General features: G+C 38.9%; 1 protein-coding gene across 1 annotated transcript in view; it reads left to right on the top strand.

The window, feature by feature from the left end:
• Positions 1–23,661, top strand: part of LOC309796202 (testis-expressed protein 11-like) — a gene marked incomplete at both ends in the record, with an annotated part of 235,507 nt that overhangs the window by 18,555 nt on the left and 193,291 nt on the right. The window contains one exon of the mRNA XM_082609260.1: positions 13,526–13,606. Within this exon, the coding sequence (XP_082465386.1) occupies positions 13,526–13,606 (81 nt within the window). The remainder of the gene's footprint in view (positions 1–13,525; positions 13,607–23,661) is intronic.

The following is a 23,661-nucleotide window of genomic DNA, read 5'->3' as shown; positions in this document are numbered from 1 at the left end:
GTACTTTTTTGCCATTTGTGTATTCTCTTTTTAAAAAAATTTAGTTATTTGTTTATTTTTGGCTGCTTTGGGTCTTCGTTGCTGCGCGCGGGCTTTCTTTAGTTGCGGCGAGCGGAGACTTCTCTTCGTTGTGGTGTGCGGGCTTCTCATTGTGGTGGCTTTTCTTGTTGCAGAGCACAGGCTCTAGGCACACGGGTTTCAGTAGTGGTGGCAGTAGTTGTGTCTCGTGGGCTCTAGAGTACAGGCCCAGTAGTTGTGGCGCACGGGCTTAGTTGCTCCACGGCGTGTGGGATCTTCCCAGACCAGGGCTCGAATCCATGTCCTCTGCATTGGCAGGCGGATTCTTAACCACTGTACTACGGGGGAAGTCCTGCCAGTTGTATATACTCTTAGGTGAGATGTCTCTTCATGTCTCTTGACCATTTTGTCATTGGATTGTTTGATTTTTTTACTGTGAATTTTGAGATTTATATATTCTAGATTTGAGTCCTTCATCCAATACGTGTTTGTAAATATTGTCACTTAGTCTGTAGCTTGTCTGTTCATTCTTTTAATCGGGTTGCAGAACAGAAGTAATTTTGATGAAGTCCAATTGATTTTTTTCTATTATGGATTATGCTTTTGGTATTCTGTCTCAAAACTCTTCACCAAGCCTTAGATCTGAAAGATTTTCTCCTATATTTTCTTCTAAAAGTTTTATAGCTTTGCCTTTTGCATTTAAATATATGATTGATTTTGAGTTAATTTTTGTGTAAGGTGTGAGGTTTAGGTTGAGGTTGCTTTTTTGTTTATGGATATCCAATTGCTCCAGCACCTTTAGTTGAACAGACTATCCCTTCGCCATTGAATTGCTTTTGCATATTTGTTAAATATCAGTTGGCCATACTTGTGTGGATGGATCTCTTTCTGGGATCTCTATTCTTTCCTTTTGATCTGTGGGTGTATCCTTCTTTCAATACCACAGTGTCTTGGTTACTATAGCTATAAAGTCTTGAAAATGTGTGGAGTCATTCTTTCCATTTTATTATTATTTTTCAGAATTATTTTAGCTATTCTAATTCCGTTTTCTTTACATATAAATTTTAGAATAATCTTGTCCACATTTACACAAAGTTTTTGCTGGAATTTTCATTGGAATTATGTTCAGCCTATATATCAATTTGGGGAGAATTGACATCTATTATTTTCATTTGTTGCTTGTGCTTTAGTTGTCATATCTGAGAAACCATTGCCTAATCCAGGATCATGAAGATTTACTCCTGAATTGTAGTCTAAGAATTTTATAGCTTTTAGCTTTACATTTAAGCCTTTGATCTACTTTGAGTCAATTTTTCATATGACATGAGGTAGGTATTCAATTTCATTCTTTTGTATTGGGTATCCAGTCCTAGCACCATTTTTTAAAAGAGACTATTCTTTCCTCATTGAATTGTCTTTGCACCCTTTTCAAAAATCAATTGACCCTAAATGTAAGCATTTCTTTCTGGACTGTTAGTTTTATTCTGTTGATTTATATGTCTCTCCTTATGCCAATACCATAGTCTCGACTATGGTAGCTTTGTAGTAAGTTTTGAAATAGTAAGTGTGAGCCTTATGACTTCGTTCTTGTTTTTCAGAATGGTTTTGCTTGTTGTAGCTCCCTTAAATTTTTAGATGAATCTTAAGATCAGCATGTCAGTGTCTGCAGAAAAAGCCAGCTAGAATTTTGATGGGAATTGCATTGAATCTTTGGCTCGATTTGTGGAGCATTGCCATCTTAAGGCTATTAAGTCTTCTGATCTGTGAACATGGGATATCTTTCTGTTTATTTAGGCCTTCTTTAATTTCTTTCAACAATGTTTTGTAGTTTTTAGTGTATAAGTCTTGCAGTTTTTCTAATTTTTAATTTTTTGTTGTAATTTAAATGGAATTGATTTCTTAATTTCATTTTTGGTTTACTCATTGTTAGTGAATAGAAATACAACTTACTTTTGTTTATTGTACCCTGTAACCTGGGTGAACTTGTTTATTAGTTCTTCTAGTTTTTTTGTGTGGATTTCTAGGGATATTCTCTATATAAGATCATGTCATTTGAGAATAGAGAATTTTATTTAGGGATTATACTCATGAATAAATTTAACAGAAGAAGTGAAAGAAACCCATAAAATTTTATTGAAAGAAGTTAAGAAGATCAAATAAATGGAAAAATATTCTATATTCATGGATTGGAAGGCTTAATATTGTTAAGATGGCAGTACTCCCCCAAATTGATCTACAGATTGAATTCAGTCCCTATCAAAATTCCAGCTTCCTTGTTTTTTGCAGATATTGATACCCTAATCCTAAAATTCATATCAGCACTCATGAGACCTGAAACAGGCAAAACGATCTTGAAAAAGAATAAAGTTGGAGGACTCACTTTTTTTTTTTTTTTTTTTTGCGGTACGCGGGACTCTCACTGTTGTGGCTTCTCCCGTTGTGGAGCACAGGCTCTGGACGCGCAGGCTCAGGGACCATGGCTCACGGGCCTAGCCACTCTGCGGCATGTGGGATCTTCCCAGACCGGGGCATGAACCCATGTCCCCTGCATCAGCAGGCGGACTCTCAACCACTGCGCCACCAGGGAAGCCTGGAGGACTCACGTTTCTTAATTTCAAAACTTGCTGCAAAACTATAGTATCAAGATAGTGTGCTACTGGCGTGAAGACAGACATATAGATCAATTGAAAAGAACTGAGAGTCCAGAAATAACCCCCCATATTTATGGTCAAATATCTAAAAGTAAGAGTTGAAAATATAAAACTCTTAGAATAAAACATAGGTATAAATCTTTGTGACCTTAGGTAAGGCAATGATTTCTTAGATATGACACCTCAAGTACAAGCAAAGAAAAAATCGCTAAATTGGACCTCACCAAAATTTTAAACTTTCTTTTATAAAAATGAATTTATTTATTTATTTATTTTTGGCTGTGTTGGGTCTTCATTGCTGCGTGCCGGCTTTCTCTAGCTGTGGTGAGTGGGGACTACTCTTTGTTGTGGTGCACGTGCTTCTCATTGCGCTGGCTTCTCTTGTTGTGGAGCACGGGCTCTAGGCACGTGGGCTCAGTAATTGTGGCTTGCGGGTTCTAGAGTGCAGGCTCAGTAGTTGTGGCACACGGGCTTAGTTGCTCCGCAGCATGTGGGATCTTCCCAGACCACGGCTCGAACCTGTGTCCCCTGCATTGGTAGGTGGATTCTTAACCACTGTGCCACCAGGGAAGTCACAGCATTTTAAACTTTTGTTCATCAAAAGACACTATGAAGTCAGTGGGCTGCTACAGAATGGGAGAAAATATTTGCATGTCATATAACTGGTAATTATCTAGCATCTAGAATACATAAAGAGTTCTTGGAACTCAACAATAAAAGTATAAATAATTCAAATTTAAAATGGGCAAAACACTTGAGTAGGCATTTCTCCAATGAAGATAAACAAATGGCCAATAAGCACATGAAAAGATGCTCAACATTATTAGTCATTGGAGAAATGGCAGATGAAAACCACAGTGAGATGCCACTTTGCAGATGCTCAGATATGTATAAATACAAAAATGGAAAATAAGAAGTGTTGGTGAAGATATGGAGAAATTGAAATCCTCATACACTGCTGGTGGGAATGTAACATGGTGCAGCTGCTGTCGAAAGCAGTTTGGAAGTTCTCAAAAAGCTAAACATAAAGCTTCCATATGACTTAGCAATTCTACTCCTAGATACATGCGCAAGAGAATTGAAAACATATGTTCATACAAATGCTTGTAACACAAATATTCATAGCATTATTGTTCATAATAGCTCCAAAAAGGAAACAACTGGAGAGGGAAAGGGGGGAGGGACAATTTAAGGGTATGGGATTAAGAGATACAAATTACTGTGTATAAATTAGATAAGCAACAAGGATATATTATATAGCACAGGGAATTATAGCCATTATCTTGTAATAGCTTTAAAGAGTATAATCTGTAAAAATACTGAATCACTATGCTGTACACCTAAAGTAATATAATATTGTAAATCAAGTATACTTCAATAAGAAATATATATGATATAAAAAATTAAAAAAAAAACCAAAACAAAATGGGAACAACCCGAATGTCAATCAGTTGATGAATGGATGAACAAAATGTAGCATACCCATATAATGGAATATTTAATCCATGATACAATATGGATGAACTTTGAGAACACTTTGCTAGGTGAAAGAAGCTAGATATAAAAGGCCATGTGTTGTATTATATGATTCTGTGTATATTAAATTTCCAGAATAAGCAAATCCATAGAGATAGAAAGTAGCTTATTGGTTGCCAGGGGCTGGAAGAAAAAGGTGATGGGTAGTGGTTACTAATGGGTACAGGGTTTTATTTGGGGATGATGAAAATGTTCTGGAAATAGTGGTGATGGTTGCACAACCTTGTGAATATACTAAAAACCACTTCAGTGGTTTTAAAATGCAATTCATTGTGCACTTTAAAATGTTGAATTTTATGGTATATGAATTATATCTCAAAACAAAAGACCTATGAATGGGGCTTTTCCATGGAGCTGCCAGACTGGTCAATTAGTGATGATTCTCTGGGGAATGGGGCTTTTTTGGCTCCTCCAAACTCATTCTGTCCTTTTCATTGCCTCCTAAGCTAATATGGTTCCCAATCTACTGGTTTTCAAGGCTTTTGCAGGGCTGGAGAGGGGGATAAAATTAGCAATTTAAAATACTACAGGCTTGTTGCCCTTACCAAGTTCTTTTATTCAAGAAAAATCAGCTGATTTTCTTGAGTAAACACCTCTAAGATCATTGCAAACTCTTTTTTAATTTCCAGAGTTCTGAAAAAGTTAATTTTGACAATTTTTGCCTAAGTCCTCATTGCTTTCCTCGAGGAATGGAGTTTCAGAGATCTTTAAGTCACCATTCTAGGAGTGATTCTTCTAAAGTTGATTTTCATATGTTGATCTTACATCTTTTTTTTTTTTTTTTGGCTGTGTTGGGTCGTGGGCTTTCTCTGCTTGCAGTGGCAAACGGGGCCTACTCTTTCGTTGTGGTGCGTGGGCTTCTCATTGTGGTGGCTTCTCTTGTTGTGGAGCACAGGCTCTAGGCGTGTGGGCATCAGTAGTTGTGGTGCACGGGCTTAGGTGCTCCACGTCATGTGGGATCTTCCCAGACCAGGGCTCAAACCCGTGTCCCCTGCATTGGCAGGTGGATTCTTAACCACTGTGCCACCAGGGAAGCCCGATCTTACATCTTATCTCTTTGCTGAATTCACTTATTACTTCTAGAATTTTTTGGTAAATTTCTTGGAATTGGCTGTGTAGACTAACTATCATGTCATCTGCAGATAGGGACAGTTTTATTCCTTTCCAATCTGTATTTTCTTTATTTTCTTTTCTAGCCTATTGTGCTGGCTGGGACTTTCTTTTCTTTTTTTTTTGTGGTACGCGGGCCTCTCACTGTTGTGGCCTCTCCCGTTGCGGAGCACAGGCTCCGGACGCGCAGGCTCAGCGGCCATGGCTCGTGGGCCCAGCCGCTCCGCGGCACGTGGGATCTTCCCGGACCGGGGCACGAACCCGTGTTCCCTGCATCGGCACGCGGACTCTCAACCATTGCGCCACCAGGGAAGCCCGGGACTTTCAATACTATGTTGAATAAGAGTGGTGAGGGTGAATGTGATTTTTTTGGACATGTTATAATGGAATGTGTCAACCATGGTATAGCTACATAACTCAGTTAACTAATACTTTCCAAATTACCAGTTCATATTGTTACAAAATCACGCATGGGTAAAAGATGGAGTCAAAGTGTAAGATAGATCCATGGGTTTTAATGTAAAAGTTCATTTGTATGGTTCCAGAATTCACACTGCAACTAACCTTGAAGAAGCTGCCACTTGCTTAGTTTTGGTGTTGTATCAAAGAAGAATAGCTTCAATTATCTGAAAAGACTATTTTCCAACTACATATATTTGTAAGAATGGATTTTCTTCATATACTTAAATCAAAACATTATAGTAGGTATAATGCAGAATCAGATATGAGAATCCAGGTGTTCTATTAAACCATTTACAGATTTGTAAAAATGTAGTACAATGGTACTTTTCAGCTAATTTTTTTATTTTTGGAATATATAGTTTTCACAAGAATGTGTTATTTATATTAACATATTCAACCTTATTTTTCAATGAATAAATACTTTTTAAAATTTCAGTTTTAATTTATAATATGGTAAATATTGATAGCTTTAAGGTAGATAGACAAAATCTCTTTGAGTCCTCAGTATTTTTTTTTAATTAAAGAAGATGTTGGGGGTTTCCCTGGTGGTGCAGTGGTTGAGAGTCCGCCTGCTGATGCAGGGGACACGGGTTCGTGCCCTGGTCAGGGAAGATCCCACATGCCGCGGAGCGGCTAGGCCCATGAGCCATGGCCGCTGAGCCTGCGCGTCCAGAGCCTGTTCTCTGCAACGGGAGAGGCCACAACAGTGAGAGGCCCGCGTACCGCAAAAATAAATAAATAAATAAATAAATAAGAAGATGTTGGGGGTAGGAGTTAATTAATTAATTTATTTATTTTTGCTGTGTTGGGTCTTCGTTTCTGTGCGAGAGCTTTCTCTAGTTGTGACAAGTGGGGGCCACTCTTTATGGCGGTGTGCGGACCTCTCACTGTCGCGGCTTCACTTGTTGCGGAGCACAGGCTCCAGATGTGCAGGCTCAGTAGTTGTGGCTCACGGGCCTAGTTGCTCCACAGCATGTGGGATTCTCCCAGACGAGGGCTTGAACCCGTGTCCCCTGCATTAGCAGGCAGATTCTCAACCACTGTGCCATCAGGGAAGCCCAAAGTCCTCAATAAATTTTAAGAGTTATAGGGCCCTTAGACCAAAAAGAATCAAAACTGAGACTTCCCTGGTCCAGGAAGATCCCACATGCCACGGAGCAACTAAGCCTGTGCACCACATCTACTGAGCCTGCCCTCTAGAGTCCATGAGCCTCAACTACTGAGCCCACGAGCTGCAACTACTGAAGCTGGCGTGCTCTAGGGCCTGTGTGCTGCAACTACTGAGCCCACGTGCTGCAGCTCCTGAAGCCTGCGTGTGGCTAGAGCCTGTGCTCTGCAACAAGAGAAGCTACTGTGACGAGAAGCCTGTGCACCGCAACGAAGAGTAGCCCCTGCTCTCCACAACTAGAGAAAGCCGCCATACAGCAACGAAGACCCAAAGCAGCCAAAAAATCAATCAATCAATGAATCAATCAACTACTAAAAAAATAAGAGAATCAGAACTGTTTTGGTGTAGGATTGGTCTAGAGCCGTGATTCTCAAAGTGTGGTTCCTGGACCAGCAGCATCAATATCACCTGGGAACTTGTTTGAAATGAAAATTCTTGGGTGCCACCCAAGACTCAATGAATCAGAAATTCTGGAAGTAGGGTCCAACAATCTGTGTTTTAGCAAGGCTTCCATATGATTCTGTTTATGCTAAAGTTTGAGAATCATTAATATACCATATTCTGTCAGGATGTTTGACAATGAGAAGAAAAATTGAGTTGTAGCTGCTGAGAGAAGCACAGTCAAAGGAACGTTATTTTCAAAATAGAATATATAGGAACACATTATAGGTAGAATACAAAAAGGCAGGAAGAAGATTGGAGGAGTTGGATAAAGAGGAAGGCGTAATTAATGGGTCATACACCAGAAGGAGATGGAAATGAATCTGATCAAATACGTATACAGAGGGATAAACATTTATGTAGTGCCTGCTATATAAGTAAATGCTCTGTGCACTAGAGATAAAAAGACCAGGGAATTCCCTGGCGGTCCAGTGGTTAGGCCTCGGTGCTTTCACTGCCGTGGCCAGCTTTCAATCCCTGGTCAGGGAACTAAGATCCCGCAAGCCAGCAGTCCCCAACCTTTTTGGCACCAGGGACTGGTTTCGTGAAAGACAATTTTTCCATGGACCAGGGAGGGGTGGGATGGTTTTGAGATGATTCAAGTGCATTACATTTATTGTGCACTTTATTTCTATTTCTATTACATTGTAATATATAATGAAATAATTATACAACTCACCATAATGCAGAATCAGTGGGAGCCCTGAACTTGTTTTCCTGCAAGTAGACTGTCACATCTGGGGGTGATGGGAGACAGTGACACCCGAAGTGTGTTGCTTATGTCCAGTCTACTCCGTAATCTCGTTTTGGTTGCTGTCACTGCAGAAAACCCTGCTTCACAAAGATAGGATGTTGGAAATGGAAGCAGGCTTTTCAGTGCTTTTGTGGCAATCTCAGGATTATTCCGCTTTGACTTTAATCCATAACGTATGGAGATTTGAAGTTGTCTCAAACATACTTTTAAGGCCACTGTCATTTGCAGTCTCAAGCAGTTGATCCTCTTCTAGCATGGACAAAGTCGATTCACCTGGCTTATTCACAAATGGGTTGCAGATCCATTCCTTCCCCGGGGTCTTTTGTGGTTGGGAAGTAATGCTCAAACTCTTTTAAAAGCTGAGATAGGTGATCATTTACCAGCTGGGAGAAAGAAGGCCCTGGCTCAGTCTCTTTCAAAATCTCTCCTAATGTTTTGAAATATGTCAAAAATCCCAATGTTCACTCGTCACCCCCATAATTCCAGTTTGGCTTTGAATGCAGCCACTTTATCTGCCGACTTTGAACACAGCTATCCTTCTCCTCTGAAGTGACAGATTGAGTTCGTTGAGCAGGTTGAATATGTCACACAAGTATGCAAGTTTTGTGACCCATTCTGTGTCACTGAGATGTGCTGCCAGTGGTGACTGTTTTCTAAAAGAAATCTCTGAAGCGGCTCTCATAACTCAGGAACTCTGGCCAGTGATCCACCCTTAGAAAGCCATCTCACTTCTGTGTATAAGAGAACACGTGTGTGCTCTGTGTCCACCTCCTCACAGAGCTGCACGAACAGATGTGAGTTAAGGGCACGTACTTTAATGTGGTTGATAATTTTAATCACATCCTGCAAAACGTTGCTAAGTGCAGGTGACATTTTTCGGCTAGCCAGCATTTCTCTATGGATGACACAGTGTGTAGACTCGCATTCAGAAGCGACTTCTTTGACCCCGAGTAGTGAAACCAGAAAGCCATCCAGTCATGGCAGCTGCTCCGTCCGTGCATATACCGACACAAAATGACCAGTTCAGTTTTCCTGATATGTAATTATCCAAAGACTTGAATAATTCTGTAGCTGTGGTGTTGGTTAGCAACAAAAGTGCACATAACATAGCCTCATGCACATCCTCCTGAAAAATATGTCACACTAAAACAAGCATTCTTACCTTGTTGTCAACATCAGTAGACTCATCAACTTGGATTGCACACCATGGTGACTCATTAATCCTCTCTAACAATTGTGCCTCAGTATCCTCTGCTATTTCATCAAGTCGTCTAGTATGGTGCTAGCCAAAAGAGGAACATGTGCCACCTCTCCTAAAAGTTCACGACAGATGTCCTTAGCAGCAGCAGGATCAACTCTTCACCAGTAGTAAAGGGCTTCTTAGCTTTAGCAATGTGGTTAGCCACTAAGAATGATGCTCTCAGTGCAGACACATTTGATGAAGTGGTGGCCTTCAATAATTGCTTCTGTTCTTCATGTTCATGTTTTTTTCTTTTGAAAAACTCCAAAGGCTTATCTTTTAATGCAGGGTGCTTGGTCTCCATGTGGCGAAGCAGTTTTGAAGGTTTCATGGCTTCGTTGGTTAGCCGGTCACCACATATTACGCAAAGCAGGCTTGGAGAATGTGAATCACCATTGCAATGAACCCATAATTTAAGAAGGACTCTTGGTATTTTCTTTTAAATGCAGCTTTCTTTTTGTTGTCAGTCTTAGAGTCTTCTGCTTTCTCATCATTGGGTCTTTCCCCCTTTTCAAAGAAGCTCTCTAGCACGTTTGTTGTTTACTCATTTTGGCTAGGGTTAACTTGTGGGCTTACCAAAACTGTGATTGAGACCAAGCGCACAGTGCGGGAAAGAGGCGTGGATGGAAGTGGTAAATAAAATAATGGGTGGGCCATGCACAGACTAAAATAAGTGTCGGATCCTGACTTAAAGCCTGCCACCAGATGCAACTGTACAATTGAAGTACATCAACTCACTTGCCACTATAAAGCCTGCCACCAAATGCAGCTTAATTGTCAGTCGCCACTCACTGATAGGGTTTTGATATGAGTCTGCAAGCGATTGATTTATTATGGTCTCTGTGCAGTCAAACCTCTCTGCTAATGATAATCTGTATTTGTAGCCACTCCCCAGCGCTAGCATCACTGCCTCAGCTCCACCTCAGATCATCAGGCATTAGATTCTTATAAGGAGCTCGCAACCTAGATCCCTCACATGCGCAGTTCCCAGTAGGGTTCACACTCCTATGAGAACCTAATGCCACTGCTGATCTGACAGGAGGTGGAGCTCAGGTGGTAATGTGAGCGATGGGGAGTGGCTGTAAATATAGATGAAGCTTCGCTTAGTGACCTGCTGCTCACCTCCTGCTATGTGGCCTGGTTAGGGACCCCTGCCACAAGCCACGTGAGTGGTGTGGCCAAAAAAAAAATCATGTTAATGTGTGGTTCCTCTCTTATAGGAGCTTAAGGTCAGTTTTGTGGAAGATACAGATGTATAAGCAGATACATTACACTAGGATAATTGCTTTCATATGAATGAAGTTCCAGTTCCACAGTAAAACAGAAGGTGAACAACTAATTATGCTGTGAAAATTAAGAAGATTGTGGATTTTTTCTGGTTAGGAAAGGGACATAAGTTAGGTATTTTACACTGCAAAGAAGAATTAGACGTTCAGGAGTGCATGAGTTTTTTTTTAATAAGGTGGAAGGTGAAGTAATTTTTGGGAGAGGTGCAGTAGGAGGTTGTGGTATGTTATGGAGCACTTGAAGAATACGAAGAAGGGCTGGAACATCTGGGTGGGAAATGACCTAAGAAAATCAACAAAGAAGGAAACTAATTTTTACTGAGCATTTACTATATACTTGACATGGTACTAGGAGCTGTAACATTCTTGTTTGCTGAGCTAAAGTGAAGGTCCAGTTGAAGTTAGCATAAATTTTTAGTGGATCCATTCAGCATAGTTTACTCTCTTTGGATTGATTGTGTTGTCATCATCACTTAGTAGCATATTAGGTGATAGTCTGTCTAGCATTTAATTCCTTGCATAATGGCAATAATCCTTTGCAGCAGCAGTTCAGGTCCAACCTTGGAGTCCTTCTTCTCTCTTCTAAGGAAGGGAAACTTAAGATTCCTTGATCCATCAGTATAAGTTATAATACTTTATAGACCTGCTAGCATATGATTTCACAAGCAGTGAGTACCACACAAGAGCAGATAACTTCCTTTGTTACAATTCTTGGCACTGGTGGTAGTTTTGACTGTTAAATATGTTAACATTTTTGTATACTGCCTTACAGTTTATGAAGTGCCTTCATATCTGTGATCTCACTTGATCCTCATAAGATCAATCCTATGTGGTAGACATTGCTATCCCTATTTTACGATTAAGGAAATTGAGGCTCAAAGAGGTTGTGACTTGCCTAAGTTCACTGAGCAAAGAAGAGGGGAAGCTGGGAATCCAAATCCTATATTCTTTTTACTACATCAGTATAGGCTGGGCATCATCCCAGACCTAATGATTCAGAATCTCTTAAGTGGTGGGACCTGGGCATGTGATTTTCAGAAAGCTCCACTGGTAAGTATGATGCTCACCAAAGGTTTCTACAGCATTACATCATGCTGCCTCTTCCTTAAGACTTCTTTTACTGGAATTCTGTATCATTTGGATTTGAAACATTGATTTCTGGCCCAACAAGATGAATAAATTTTCAAAACTAGCTTGAATTATTAGACCTGTTATTTCCTCTGAGATAAAATCTCAGTATACTTTTTGTTGTTGAAAGAAAAAGATGTTTAATTTCAGATTGTTTACTTAATTCAAATTTAGAAATTAAATAAAACAATAAAGCATGATCCAAACTCTATAAAGATAAACCTAGATGGTTTTGAAAGGAAATACACCCGAATATCAGTAGTGATCATCTGAGTTTGGAGATTACAGTTGATTTTATTCTTTAAAAATATTCTGTATTTTTAAAGATCTCTGTAAAAGTCATATATTCTTTTTTAACAAGAAAAAATGAATAAATTGTATTTTATCAATTTCTCATTGAATAAGTTTTTTAATAGTTGCCTTCTACCTCAGTAAGTTTTAGGAAAACATGAAAAGACCTTTGGACTTTGTAAAATCTGAGTATTGATAGACACTTTATGGATTCTTTGACTATTAAAGGATTGTATTGTTTTGTATCTTTTAAGAACAGAAAGCATCCTCCTCTGATATTGATGTTTGTCACTCAGTGTATCTCTTTTATAATAAGATTTTCTTCACCTTGAATAATGAATCAATTAGCACGTATTCATCAAACATTTATTTGTATAGATGGGAATATTATTTTGTAATCTCTATAGATAATTGAGATTTGGCTTATTGAGATTCTTACAGTTTTTTTTCTCCTTTAACAAAATCTAGTATTAAAGCCTTAGAGAAGGGTATCTACTCAGCAAAATGTCAAGCTTAAGATTCAGCAAGTAGATAGAGGAGAAAACTAGAGAGAAGCTGGCTTCTTACATTCTTCATCTTTCCTTCTCTCTACTTAATTCTTTTATTATCCAAAGCACAAAAATATTTGACACCACATAAAGAAGAGAAAAGAAAATAGTGAATATAGGGATTTTTTCCCTGAGAAGGTACTTCAGAAAATTATTTTTTTGTGTGTGTCCACGTTTCTTTTTATATGCCTCATCAGCTAAATTCTTTAATGACTGAAACAAGCCTCTTCTACAAGTGTGGAAGTAATGTGTGATTGATGTTTTCGTTTATTTGAGTGTCATGGAATGGTAGAGCTGAAAGAAATCTTAAGGGATAATTTAGTACAGTATCCTCGTTTTATAGATGAGGAAGCTAAAGCTGTGAGGGCATAAGGTTCAAGGTTATACGTAATAAATATCAGAGTAGCTCTTCTAGCTCCAAGATAGGATTGCACTAAACTGCCTTTCGTAGCGGATGTTCACAGCATTTCAGACTATGAAGTTACTATGAACCTGTTTTAGGACAAAAGACTGCTATTTAATGTAAAAAACTCCTCTAATGTGGAGACAAATACAAGAGCTCTTCAAGCTGGGGAAACATCTATCAGACATCGCATTATATCATAATATAATAACATAAGATTGTATAATACACCAATTTTGATATTTCCAGAAAAATGAAGTAACTCTTGTCATTCAGTGTCAACTTTGTCTCACCCAAGATTCTTATCACTTATTTCTCTGTATTTTGAGCTGGCTCTTATGTTTAGCTCAACCAGTTAGCATTGCTAAGAAGATTAGAAAAGAAATTAAGACTTTTTAACACCAGTTAAAAATATGTTAGATTTTACTTATAGACAAATAGCTTGTTATTTCATTTTAACCAGTTACTGACATTTTTTTGCTTTCCCAGGCAGTTGCTCAAGAGGATTTTCAAAGAGCATCTACATGTATACTGCGCTGTAAAGATATGTTGATAAGGCTGCCCAAAATGGTGAGTGAAATCTCTGCCTTTATTCTCCAAGCATTTGAAAATATGCTATATCAAGTTCTAGGAAGAATCATTACTACTTCATGTGATCCTTTAGAGATTATATTTTAGATCATATCTACTTACTTAGCCAACCTTTGAAATATTTTGCTTCCTTTGTTCTTTACTAGAAAGGGTTTTTGAACAAGTGATATGGGTTCTTTCTTTTTTTTTTAAATAGATTTGATTGGAGTATAATTGCTTCATAATGGTGTTAGCTTCTGTTGTACAACAAAGTGTATCAGCCACAGGCATACATATATCGCCATATCCCCTCCCTCTTGAGACTCCCTGCCACCCTCCCTATCCCACCCATCTAGGTGGTCACAAAGCACCGAGCTGATCTCCCTGTGCTATGCAGCAGCTTCCCACTAGCTATCTGTTTTACATTTGGTAGCGTATATATGTCCATGCCACTCTCTCACTTCATCCCAGCTTATCCTTCCTAACCCTGTGTCCTCAAGTGCATTCTCTATGTCTGTGTCTTTATTCCTGCCCTGCCACTAGGTTCATCAGTACCTACCTTTTTTTTTTTTAGATTCCATATGTATTCGTTAGTATACAGTATTTGTTTTTCTCTTTCTGACTTAACTTCACTCTGTATGACAGACTCTAGGTCCATCCACCTCACTATAAATATATCAATTTTGTTCCTTTTTATGGCTGAGTAATATTCCATTGTATATATGTGCCACATCTTCTTTATCCATTCATCTGTTGATGGACACTTAGGTTGCTTCCATGTCCTGGCTATTTGTAAATAGTGCTGCAGTGAACATTGTGGTACATGTCCCTTTTTGAATTATGGTTTTCTCAGGGTATATGCCCAGTAGTGGGATTGCTGGGTCATATGGTAGTTCTATTTTTAGTTTTATAAGGAACCTCCATACTATTCTCCATAGTGGTTGTATCAATTTACATTCCCACCAACAAAGCAAGACGGTTCCCTTTTCACCACACCCTTTCCAGCATTTATTGTTTCTAGATTTTTTGATAATGGCCACTCTGACCGGTGTGAGGTGTTACCTCATTGTAGTTTTGATTTGCATTTTTGTAATAATTAGTGATGTTGAGCATCTTATCATGTGCCTCTTGGCCATCTGTATGTCTTCTTTGGAGAAATGTCTGTTTAGGTCTTCAGCCCATTTTTTAATTGGATTGTTTGTTTTTTTGATTTTGATCTCCATGAGCTGTTTGTATATTTTGGTGACTAATCCTTTGTCCATTGTTTCATTTGCAAATATTTTCTCCCATTCTAAGCATTGGCTTTTCGTCTTGTTTATGGTTTCCTTTGTTGTGCAAAAGTTTTTAAGTTTCATTAGGTTCCATTTGTTTATTTTTGTTTTTATTTTCATTACTCGAGGAGGTGGGTCAAAAAATATCTTGCTGTGGTTTATGTCAAAGAATGTTTTCCTATGTTTTCCTCTAAGAGTTTTATAGTGTCTGGTCTTAAATTTAGGTCTTTAATCCATTTTGAGTTTTTGTGTGTGTGTGGTGTTAAGGAGTGTCCTAATTTCATTCTTTTACATGTAGCTGTCCAGTTTTCCCAGCACAACTTACTGAAGAGGCTGTCTTTCCTCCATTGTATGTTCTTGCCTCCTTTGTCATAAATTAGGTGACCACATATGCATGGGTTTATCTCTGGGCTTTCTATCCTGTACCATTGGTCTATATTTCTGTTTTTGTGCCAGTACCAAACTGTCTTGATTACTGTAGCTTTGTAGTATAGTTTGAAGTTGGGGAGCCTGTTCCTCCAGCTCTGTTTTTCTTTCTCAAGATTGCTTTGGCTATTCATGGTCTTTAGTGTTTCCATACCAATTGTAAAATTTTTTGTTCTAATTCTGTGAAGAATGCCATTGGTAGTTTGATAGGGCATGGAATCTGTAGATTTCTTTGGGTAGTGTAGTCATTTTCACAATATCTTCCAATCCAAGAACATGATATATTTTTCTATCTGTTTATGTCATCTTTGATTTCTTTCATCAGTGTTTTATAGTTTTCTGAGTCCCAGTCTTTTGCCTCCTTAGGTAGGTTTATTCCTAGGTATTTTCGTCTTTTTGTTGTGATGGTAAATGGGATTGTTTCCTTAATTTCTCTTTCTGATTTTTCGTTGTTAGTGTATAGGAATGCCAGATATTTCTGTGCATTAATTTTGTATCCTGCAACCTTACCAGATTTCTTGATTAGTTCTAGCAGTTTTCTGGTAGCATCTTTAGGATTTTCTATGTACATTATCATGTCATCTGCAAACTGTGACAGTTTTACTTTTTCTTTCCCAATTTGTATTCCTTTTATATCTTTTTCTTCTCTGATTGCCATGGCTAAGACTTCCAAAACTATGTTGAATAAGAGTGGAGAGAGTGGACATTCTTGTCCTGTCCCTGATGTTAGTGGAAACACTTTCAGTTTTTCACCATTGAGTATGATGTTTGCTGCGGGTTTGTCATATATCGCCTTTATCGTGTTGAGGTAGGTTCTCTTTATGCCCATTTTCTGGAGAGATTTTATCATAAATTGGTGTTGAATTTTGTCAAAAGCTTTTTCTGCATCTATTGAGATGATCATATGGTTTTTATTCCTTAATTTGTTAACATGGTGTATCACATTGGTTTGCGTATATTGAAGAAGCCTTGCATCCCTGGGATAAATCCCACTTGATCATGGGGTATGATCCTTTTAGTATGTTGTTGGATTCTGTTTGCTAGTATTTTGTTGAGGATTTTTGCATCTATGTTCATCAGTGATATTGGTCTATATTTTTCTTTTTTTGTGATATATTTTTTTGGTTTTGGTATCAGGGTAATGGTGGCTTGGTAGAATGAATTTGGGAGTGTTCCTTCCTCTGCAGTTTTTTGGAAGCGTTTGAGAAGGATCAGTGTTAGCTCTGCTCTATATGTTTGATAGAATTAGGCTGTGAAGCCATCTGGTCTTTGACTTTTGTTTGTTGGAAGATTTTTAATTACAGTTTCAACTTCATTATTTGTGATAGATCTGTTTATATTTTCTAATTCTTCCTGGTTCAGTCTTGGAAAATTGTACTTTTCCAAGAATTTGTCCATTTCTTCGTGGCTGTCCATTTTATTGGCCTATAGTTGTTTGTAGTAGTCTCTTATAATCCTTTGTATTTCTGCAGTGTCAGTTGTGATTTTTCCTTTCTAATTTTATTGATTTGCATCCTCTCCTTTTTTTTTCTTGATGAGTCTGGCTAAGGGTTTATCAATTTTGTTTATCTTCTCAAAGAACCAACTTTTAGGTTTATTGATCTTTGCTGTTGTTTCCTTCATTTCTGTTTCATTTATTTCTGCTCTGACCTTTATGATTTCTTTCCTTCTACTGACTTTGGGTTTTCTTTGTTCTTCTTTCTCTAGTTGCTTTAGGTATAAGGTTAGATTGTTTATTTGAGATTTTTCTTGTTTCTTGAGGTGAGATTGAATTGCTATAAACTTCCCTCGTAGAGCTGCTTTTGCTGTGTCCCATAGGTTTTGGGTCGTCGTGCTTTCATTGTCATTTGCTTCTATGTATTTTTTAAATTTCTTCTTTAATTTCTTCAGTGATCTCTTGGTTATTTAGTAGTGCACTGCTTAGCCTCCTTGTATTTGTGTATTTTACAGATATTTTCCTGTAATTGATTTGCAATCTTACAGCATTGTGGTCAGAAAAGATGCTTGATATGATTTCAATGTTCTTAAATTTTCTGAGGCTTGATTTGTGACCCAAGATGTGATCTATCCTGGAGAATATTCCATGTGCACTTGAGAAGAAAGTGTATTCTGCCACTTTTGGGTGGAGTGTTCTATAAGTATCAGTTAAATCTATGTCTGTCTATTGTGTCATTTAAAGCTTGTGTTTCCTTATTTATTTTCTGTTTGGATGATCTGTCCATTGGTGTAAGTGGGGTGTTTAAGTCCCCTACTATTATTATGTTACTGTCGATTTTGCCTTTCATGGTTGTTAGCATTTGCCTTATGTATTGAGGTGCTCCTGTGTTGGGTGCATACATATTTATAATTGTTTTATCTTCTTCTTGGATTGATCCCTTGATCATTATGTAGTGTCCTTCCTTATTTCTTGTAAGAGTCTTTATTTTAAAGTCTATTTTATCTGATACAAGTAATGCTATTCCAGCTTTCTTTTGATTTCCCTTTGCATGGAATATCTTTTTCCATCCCTTAGCTTTCAGTCTGTATGTGTCCCTAGGTCTGAAGTGGGTCTCTTGTAGACAGCATATATATGGGTCTTGTTTTTGTATCCATTCAGCCAGTTTGTGTCTTTTGGTTAGGGCATTTAAGCCATTTACATTCAAGGTTATTATCGATATGTATGTTCCTATTGACATTTTATTAATTGTCTTGGGTTTGTTTTTGCAGGTCTTTTTCTTGTCTTGTGTTTCCCCCCTAGAGAAGTTTCTTTAGCATTTGCTGTAAAGCTGGTTTGGTGGTACTGAATTCTCTTACCTTTTGTTTGTCTGAAAAGCTTCTGATTTCTCTGTCCAATCTGAATGAAATCCTTGCTGGGTAGAGTAATCTTGGTTGTAGGTTTTTCTCTTTTCTCACTTTAAGTATATCCTGCCACTCCCTTCTGGCCTGCAGAGTTTCTGCTGAAAAATCAGCTGATAACCTTATGGGGATTCCCTTGTATGTTATTTTTTGTTTTTCCCTTGCTGCTTTTAATATTTTTTCTTTGAATTTAATTTTTGTTAGTTTGATTCATATGTGTCCTGATGTGTTTCTCCTAGAGTTTATCCTTATGGGACTCTCTGCACTTCCTGGACTTGGTGACTATTTCATTTCCCATGTTATGGAAGTTTTTGACTATGATCTCCTCACATATTTTCTCAGACCCTTTCTTTTTCTCTTCTTCTGGGACCCCTATAATTCGAATATTGGTGCGTTTAGTGTTGTCACAGAGGTCTCTGAGATTGTGTTCAATTCTTTTTATTCTTTTTTCTTTATTCTGCTCCTTGGCAGTTATTTCCACCATTTTGTCTTCCACCTCACTTATTCCTCCTTAGCCTCAGTTCTTCTGTTATTGATTCCTTCTAGTGTATATTTCATTTCAGTTATTGTGTTGTTCATCTCTGTTAAACACTTCTTGTATTTTTTCAATCTGTGCCTCCATTCTATTTCTGAGATTCTGGATCATCTTTGCTGTCATTACTCTGATCCTTTTTCAGGTAGATTGCCTATTTGCTCCTAATTTATTTGGTCTTGTGGGTTTTTACCTTGCTGCTTCTTCTGTGATGTATTTTTTTAAAGAAGATGTTGGGGGTAGGAGTTTATTAATTAATTTATTTATTTTTGCTGTGTTGAGTCTTTGTTTCTGTGCGAGGGCTTTCTCTAGTTGTGGCAAGCGGGGGCCACTCTTCATCGTGATGCATGGGCCTCTCACTATCACGGCCTCTCTTGTTGCGGAGCACAGGCTCCAGACGCACAGGCTCAGTAGTTGTGGCTCACGGGCCTAGTTGCTCCGCAGCATGTGGGATCCTCCCAGACCAGGGCTTGAACTCGTGTCCCCTGCATTAGCAGGCAGATTCTCAAGCACTGCGCCACCAGGGAAGCCCCTGTGATGTATTTTTTTGCTGTCTGTGGGTTTTTTTTTATTTTTATTTTTTGATGAGTGGGATGTGTTCCTGTCTTACTGGTTGTTTGGACTGAGGCTTCCAATACTGGAATTTGTAGGCTGTTTGGTAAAGCTGGGTCTTGCTGCTGAGATGAGGACCTCCATGAGACCTCACTCCTATGAATATTCCCTGGGGTCCGAGGCTCTCTGTTAATCCAGTGGTTCAGACTTGGAGCTCCCACTGCAGGAGCTTCAGCCCAACCCCCAAGTTGTGAACCAAGATCCTGCAAGCCACACGGGGTGGGGAAAAAAAAAGAACAATAGCAAAGTAAAAAATAAAATTAGACTAGGAAACTAACAGGTATGTTAGAAAGAGTTTAAAAATAAACATATAGATGAAACAACAACTGGGAGGTAAAACTGAACCACAATAGTAAAAAAGAGGAGGAGCAAAAAGAAAAAGTGGAAAAGGCCTTGGCTTCGGTCGGTGGGGACTAAGCAGGGGCAGGGTTTGGATGGTGGGCGAGGCCTGTGCTTAGGACCCACAGGGCTGGAAAAGGCCCTGGGGCATTTAGGGGGTGGGGCTTAGGCTCAAAGGAACTGAAGGGGCCCTGGCGTGCCCCCCACCTCTCATCTCCCTGGCCTCCCTCCTATGCCCCCAGGACCCACGTGGCCTCTAGGGGGCCATTGAGGGCTAGGGACCCAGCCTGGAAGCCCAGCAGGTCTTCTGGGCTTGGGTTGGTGGGGCTAACGCCCTCCACTCCTCTCCCACCCCTCTGGTCTTGGAGGGGCCCTCCTGACTGCCTTTCTTCTTCCCTCCACCCCCGGCCTCTCCTGTTCTCCCCCTGCACTCCCAGGACCAACGCGGCCCAGAGGGGGCCTCTGAGGGTGTAAGACCCTGCCCGAGAGCCGGACAGACTTCCCCGGCCTTGAGCAGGGGAAATGCTGGGTGCGCTCAGCCCTGATCCAAGCCCCCAAGGGTCCCTCCAGGTGTGGGAACACCTCCCCCCCCTCAGCCCCTCCTCAGGGGTTACAAAACTATTATAGGAATAGTACAAAGAACTCCTGTATACCCTTTTACCAGAGACCCCGTTCAAGTTTCTCAATATTGTTCTTTACACAAAATGGATTCAATGTAGGATTCACCTAGTCACCAGTCTCTTTCAGTGGAACACTTTCTCATTCTTGCCTTGACTTCCATGACCTTGACACTTTTGAAGATTACAAAACAGTCATTTTGTAGAATGTGACTTAATTTGTTTTAAAGAAATTTTATTGCGATATAATTGACACATAATATTGTATAAATTTGATGTGTGTGACATGTTGATTTGATACACTTATATGTTGCAATATGATTACTGCAGTAGTGTTAGCTAACACCTTTATCATGTCACAGAAATATTGTTTTTTTGTGTTGAGAACTGTTCAACTCTAGTCTTTTAGCAGTTTTAAAAATTTATAGCACAGTATTGTTGACTGTAATCACTATGTTGTACATTAGATTTCCAGAACTTATCTACTAGTTTCAAGTTTGAACCCTTAAACTACATCTTCCCAGTTCCCCCATCCTAACCAAATTAAAGTTTGTTCAAAGTTTCCTCATGATTAGACCAGGTTATGAATTTGGGGCCAGAAAATCAGAGAAGTGATTCTGTTGGGTGGCGTGCAGGATCAATTTACTCTATTGTTGGTGGTGCTAACTTTGATTTCTTGGTTAAAATGGTGTCTTCCAGGTTTCGCCAATATAAACGTACGTATTTTTTCCCTTTGTTATTCCTAAGTGTTTTGTGAGGTGGTACTTTGAGACTATGTAAAATCCAGTTTCTCATCCCACTTTCACCATCCATGGAGATTTCTTGCCTAAAATAGTACTGTGAAGGTTGACAACTGGCTATTTTTCTAATTCCATCCTTCTTTTTATATTCATTTGCTGACATTCTACTATAATTTTTACTGTGCTAAAATATATAAAATTTGCCATTTTAACCATTTTAAGTGTACAATTCAGTGGCATTAAGTGCATTCACAGTGTTGTACAACCATCACCACTCTGTACCCATAGAAATTCTGTACCCATTACACAACTACTCCTCATTACTGCCTCCCCTGGTAACCTCTAATTTACTTTCTGTCTCTATGAATTTGCTTGTTCTAGATATTTCATGTAAGTGGAATCATACAATATTTATCCTTTTGTGTCTGGCTTATTTCATTTAGCATTTATATTTTCAAGGTCCATGTTGTGGCATGTATCAGAACTGTATTCCTTTCTATGGTTGAATAATATTTCATTTTATGTATATACCTCCTTTTGTTTATCTGTTCATCAATTGATGGATGCTTGAGTTGTTTCCACCTTTTGGTTATTGTGAATAGTGCTGCTATGAACATTGATGTACAAGTATCTGCTCGAATCCCTGTTTTTAATTCTTTTGGATATATATCTAGGACTGGAATGTTTGGTAACATGGTAATTTTATGTTTAACTTTTTGAAGAACCACCAAACTGTTTTTTCATAGTGGCTGCACCATTTTACATTTCCACCAGCAGTTGAATGAGGGTTCTAGTTTCTCCACATCCTCACCAATGCTTGTTATTTTCTGGGCTTAAAAAAAATTATTATTATAGACATCTTAGTAAGTGTGAAGTGGTTTCTCATTGTGCCTTTGGTTTGCATTTTCCTGATATCTAATGACATTGAGCATCTTTTCATGTGCTTATTGGCTATTTATATAGCTTCTTTGGAGAAATGTCTTTTAAAGTCCTTTGCCTCTTTTAAAATTGGGTTTTTTTAAGATTACAAATGTATTAATGTCATGTTAAATGGTGTTATAAGCTGCTGAACATTAAACAAATTGGCATTTCTACTGGTGCCAGTTTTTACAAAATGCTGTGAACTGAAATGTGTCCCCTCTGCCCCAGGTTCAGATGCTGAAGCCCAAACTCTCAATGTGTTTGGTGATAGCACCTTTGGGAGGTAATTAGGTTTAGACGAGGTAGGGCCCTCGTGATGAGATTAGTACCCTTATAAGAAGAGGCCCAGAGAACTTGCTTTCCTCACACCCCCTGCCCTCACCATGCAAGAAGGAAGCTGTCAGCAAGCCAGGAAGAGAGCCTTCACCATAGAAGAGTGTTGGCTAAACCTTGATCTTGGACTTTCTAGCCTTCAGAACTGTAAGAAATAAATTCTGTTGTTTAAATAAAAATAAATAAATAAAATTGGCTTGTTTTTCCTACAGTGAGGTATCACCTCACTCCAGTCAGAATGGCCATCATCGAGGGACTTCCCTGGTGGTGCAGTGGTTAAGAATCTGCCTGCCAATTCAGGGGACAAGGGTTCGAGCCCTCGTCCAGGAAGATCCCACATACTGCAGAGCAAGTAAGCCTGTGTGCCACAACTACTGAGCCTGAACTCTAGAGCCTGTGAGCCACAACTACTGAGGCCACGTGTCACAACTACTGAAGCCCGTGCATCTAGAGCCTGTGCTCCGCAACAAGAGAAACCACCACAATAAGAAGCCTGTGCACTGCAACGAAGAGTAGCCTCTGCTCGCCGTAACTAGAGAAAGACTGTGAGCAGCAACAAAGACCCAGTGCAGCCATAAATAAATAAATAAACAATAATAATAAATAAATAAATAAATACATTTTAAAAAAATTTAAAAGAAAGGCTATCATCGAAAAGTCTACAAATAATAAATGCTGGAGAGTGTGTGGAGCAAAAGGAACCTTCCTACACTGTCAGAGGGAATATAAATTGATGCAGCCACTGTGGAGAACAGTGTGGAGGTTACTTAAAAAACTAAAAATAGTTACCATATATGATCCTGCAATCCCACTCCTGGGCATATATCTGGAGAAAGCTATAATTCAAAAAGATACTTGCACCCCAATGTTCATTGCAGCACTATTTACAATAGCCAAGACATGGAAGCAACCTAAGTGTCCATCAACAGATGAATGGATAAAGAAGATGTGGTGTGTGTGTGTGTGTGTGTGTGTGTGTCTGTCTGTCTGTCTATGAACACAATGGAATATTATTCAGCCATAAGAAAGAATGAAATAATGCTATTTGCAGCAACGTGGTTGGACGTAGAGATTATCATACTAAGTGAAGTAAGCCAGCCAAAGACAAACATGATACTGCTTATATGTGAAATCCCCAAAAAAGATACAAATGAGCTTATTTACAATATACAAACAGACTCAGAGACATAGAAAACAAACTTTTGTTTACCAAAGGGAAAAAGTCGGGGGAGGGATAAATTAGGGGTTGGGATTAACATATACACACTACTATTTATATAAAATAGACAACCAACAAGGACCTACTGTATAGCACAGGGAACTATACTCCATACTCTGTAATAACCTATATGGGAAAAGTCTCTCTCTCTCTCTCTCTCTCTCCCCATATATATATATACACACACACACACACGTATATATAATATAC

This window comes from Mesoplodon mirus (genome assembly GCF_964341445.2).
Source record: "Mesoplodon mirus genome assembly, chromosome: X".
NCBI lineage: Eukaryota > Metazoa > Chordata > Mammalia > Artiodactyla > Ziphiidae > Mesoplodon > Mesoplodon mirus.
Note: the sequence above shows the minus strand (reverse complement) of the source record. Positions and strands in the feature narration are given on the sequence as shown.